The following is a 4,557-nucleotide window of genomic DNA, read 5'->3' as shown; positions in this document are numbered from 1 at the left end:
TGTCAATTCAGCTAAAATCAGGCTCTGAAATATTAGGCATCAAACAGTTCGTGGTAACGAACTTTTGTAAGGAACGAGCCCACTCAATAGTAACCGAAACTCTAAAAAACGGTTTGTTGATACCAATATATACATCAAATGAGTCAGATTTTTACGCTGATTTTAAATAAATAAGTTTCATCAATTTTAGTCTTGCCCATCAAAAGTTACGAGCCTGAGAAAATGTGCCTTATTTTAGAAAAAAGGGAGAAACGTCCACTAAAAGTCATAGAATCTTAATGAAAGTCACACCATCAGATTCAGCGTATCAGAGAACCCTATTGTAGAAGTTTCAAGCTCCTATCTGCATTTGTATTTTTTGTCAGAAGAAGATCATGGATGCATGTTTATTTGTTTATCTATTTTTACTTTTTTTTTCAGGGGTGATTGTATTGATCCAGTGGTCGTAGAATGTCATGAGAGGGCTTATTCTAACGGAAATTAAACGTTCTAGTGCCCTGTTAAGTGACCAAAAAGTGGAGGGTAACTAAGCCCCCCCCCCTCACGCTCATTTCTTCCCAAAGTCATCGAATCAATATTTCAATATATCCATTTTTTTCAACATAATCAAAAAGTCTAATAAATATGTCTTTGAAATAGACCTAATACCCAACAGTCCCCGGAGGAAGGGCTGCAAGTTATGAACTTTGCCCATTGTTTACATATAGTATTGGTTATTGGGAAGCATACAGACGTTTTGAGGAGGGATTTTTTCCGGTGGTGGGGAAGGGTTTACGTGAGTGGATCTTTCCATGGAGGAAGAGAATTTCCATGAAGGGGATACTGGATTCTCCTGCATTATTTAAAAAACCAATGAGAAATTAAATAAATAAAACAAGTTTTTTTCAACTTTATTTTTAGTTAAAAAACTTCTTTGTTTAATCTATGTCAAGGACGTACGCACAGGTTTGGGGGCATTGGGTCCCAGTGAAATTTTAAATTTTCATGTGTTTCTCGGCACCGCTTATTCAAAATTATTAAATAAATTTCTTTTTTGTCCCCCTTTTGAAAAAAATAATTCTTCGCATGTACCTGATCAGTATCTGTCAACTCAGCCAATATCTAAATTTCTGTTGCGTTTGCTTCATCCTGTTTGATTTTTAGGTCAAAATTTTTGATTCTCCGTGACCCTCCAGGTGAATATAGAACAGGAAAAGAGTAGAAGAATATCTCTCATATAATATAATATATAATGTAAAGGGGCATAATATAATATGATTATATATATCTATATCTATATATATAAAAATAAGTTGTCTGTGTGTGTGTGGGTCTGTCTGTCGGGTGACGTCATGTTTGTGTGTCGACTGACGTCATGTTTTCAACTGACGAAATCACAGACCGGGACATCGGGAGACAAATGACGACCGGGACACCGGCACATAGGGAATATAAATGACGACACTCAAAGAGAAAGCGACCGGGCCAAAAGGAATGTTCGATTAACAATCACCATCAACAAAGCACCGGGACACAGGGAGTATAAATGACGACCAGGACATAAGTTAAAAAAAAACTAAAAAAACTAAAAAAAAGGTAAAAACTACAAAAAAACTAAAAAGAAAAAAAAAACTAATAAAAAAACTAAAAAAGCTAAAAAACTAAAAAAATTAAAAAAGAAAAAAAAAGGAAAAAAAATGAAAAATAAAGGAGAAAAACAAAACTAAAAAAACGAATGTATATACAGACCGGGACACCGGGATACAAATGACGACCGGGACACAGGGAATATAAATGACGACCGGGACTCAGGGAATATAAATGACGACCGGGACTCAGGGAATATAAATGACGACCGGGACACAGGGACACAACTACAACGGGGACGCTGGGGGGCACAGGGGGATATAAATGACGACCAGGACACCGGGACACAAGGAATATAAAGGACGCCCGGGACACTCAAAGAGAAATCACAGACTGGGACACCGGGACACAAATGACGACCGGGACACAGGGAATATAAATTACGACTGGGACACAGGGAAACAACTACAAAGGGGACGCCGGGGGGCACAGGGGGATATATAAATGACGATGGCGACACAGGGAATGGTCGATTAGCAATCACCATCAACAAAGCTCAAGGGCAATCATTAGAATCATGAGGTATAGATCTGAATACGGATTGTTTTCCCATGGACCATTATGTGTTGCATGTTCAAGAGTCGGTAAACCTGACAATCTATTTATATGCACAGACAATGGGACAGCAAAGAATGTTGTATATTCGCAAGTTTTACGTAGTTAAAAACATATATATATATATATGTATATATATATATATATATATATATATATATATATATATATATATATATATATATATATATATATATATATATATATATATATATATATATATATATATATATATATATTTATATATATATATATATATATATATATATATATATATATATCTATCTATCTATCTATCTATCTATCTATATTCACAGGTGGGACATAGGGGCACAACTACAATGGCGCGTAACTAATATGGCGTGTAACGACTTACGCGCGCGGGGGGGCTTGGGGGGCGCGAAGTGCCCCCACCAACTAGGTGTTGGGGTGGCGCTTCGCGCCACCCCAACAACTAGTTATAAATATAAAGGGGGTAGAAGAATATATTCTAAATTCGGAGAATTTGTTTTAACCATATACTGCTAAGGTACAAACAGGTCAATAACTCCTAGGTTGGGTAGGAGGTATAAGTCGACTTAAATTTCTTCGGGTAATGCTCCCAGTACCCCCCCAATTTGTCTAGTATGTAGCATAGAGTTTGTTAATTTTTTTGGAAGTGAAGAAAACTTTTTTAAGAAAGCGTCTCAGCAAAGAGTCATGAGGCTTAAGCTAATATCTTACGCAGTTTACCAGGGGGCAGGTTTACCTTTTTCTGTCAACACTTGCTTAAAAATCGAATCCCACTTTTTTTTATGGCACCACGCCATACAGGGTTCAACTCGTACTAACCCAATAAATTGATTGTACTCTGCACTATTTAAACCATAAATGACTAAATTGAATATGTGGAATCCTTTCAAAACTGAACCAAAAAAATGAATTTAGTGCACATTGGACAATTTAAACCATAGACAGCTAAACGGAAACTATAGAATTCTTTTAAAAATTGAACCAAAAAATGAATTTTGTGCACTATGCACTATTTAAACCATAAACGGCTAAGTGAAAAATAGGCACTCCCTTGTAAAAGTTGAACCAAAAATGAATTGCTTGCACTATGCACTATTTAAACCATAAACGTACAAATTAAATATACAGAATCTTTGTAAAAACTGAACCAAAAAAATGGATTAAGCGCACTGTGCGCTACTTAAACCATAAACGGTGAAATCGAAGACTTGGACTCCATTGTAAAAACTGTACCAAAAAATGAATCTAGTGAACTTTACTATTCAAACCATTAAAAGCTACATTGAAAATATAAACTCCCTTGTAAAAACTGTACCAAAAAATGAATCTAGTGCACTCTACTATTTAAACCATGATTAGCTACATTGGAAATATAAACTCCCTTGTAAAAACTGTACCAACAATGATTTTAGTGCATTATGCACTATTTGAACGAGAAACAGTTAAATGGGAAGCAAGAACTCCCTTGTAAAAAAACGGACCAAAAAATTAATTTATTTCACTGTACTACTCATCTAGTCATCAGATATTTTGTTAAACCGTTATTTAGAATAAGGCTAACTGTTGATTCTCCTAAGATTTGATTCTTTCCTGAGGTAATCTTTGCTTATAGGTTCTTCCAAGATTTGACAACGCTGGGAACGTAGTCAAGGCACACATCATGCAAGTCTGCTGGTCAGCAGATCGTCGGGTTATTGATGGTGCCACTATGGCGAGCTTTTCAAATCTATGGAAGTCATACCTAGAGAAATCATCTAAAGGTCCTCTTTTATTGTTAGAATTAAAGTAATCGAAATATAAATGAGTTGTCTATAACCAGTGATAGTTTCTACAGAAAAAGCTTTTTTGTTTTTCTTTATTGAATTGAACGTTTAGAAGTTTATGAATAGATCTGATATGTTTACTTTACGGTGTTTACTTGTTGCTTCTAAAGTTTAAAAAAAAATAGGTTTTGTCTTTATATTTCATACTTTTTTTATTCTTCTTTCTTTTTTTATAAGAATACGTTTTGAAATTTCATTTAACTTATAGTAATTAACAACCAAGCCAAAGATTATAGATAACTTGTAAGAGTGGAAACAGGCGCTAGTGTCGATAAAAAACCATCCACGCCATCTAAAGTTTGACTATGCGTAGCATTTGTCAAGCTTTGTAATCACTTTTCTGTGAGGAACTGATATCAGACACTTAATATTATAATGAAAAAATGCCAAGTGTAGCCAAACTTAAGATGGCGATGAGGGTCTTTTTATCGATATTGGTGCCAGTTCCTACTATTGAAAGTTACCTAAGTTGTTACCAATTGAAAGTTACCTAAAGTTGTCTGTTTAAAGCAGGGATTCCTAAAGTGACCCAGGTGGACTT

At 35.1% G+C, this 4,557-nt stretch overlaps 1 protein-coding gene across 1 annotated transcript in view; it reads left to right on the top strand.

Moving 5' to 3' along the window:
• LOC136041309 (lipoamide acyltransferase component of branched-chain alpha-keto acid dehydrogenase complex, mitochondrial-like) overlaps positions 1–4,096 on the top strand; it is a 36,777-nt gene extending 32,681 nt beyond the window's left edge. Inside the window, exon 7 of the mRNA XM_065725934.1 lies at positions 3,806–4,096. Coding sequence (XP_065582006.1) covers positions 3,806–3,982 — 177 coding nt within the window. The 3' untranslated portion in view covers positions 3,983–4,096. The remainder of the gene's footprint in view (positions 1–3,805) is intronic.
• The last annotated feature ends 461 nt before the right edge of the window (positions 4,097–4,557 follow it).

Source organism: Artemia franciscana, unplaced genomic scaffold, assembly GCF_032884065.1.
Source record: "Artemia franciscana unplaced genomic scaffold, ASM3288406v1 PGA_scaffold_135, whole genome shotgun sequence".
Taxonomy (NCBI): Eukaryota; Metazoa; Arthropoda; class Branchiopoda; order Anostraca; family Artemiidae; genus Artemia; species Artemia franciscana.
Note: the sequence above shows the minus strand (reverse complement) of the source record. Positions and strands in the feature narration are given on the sequence as shown.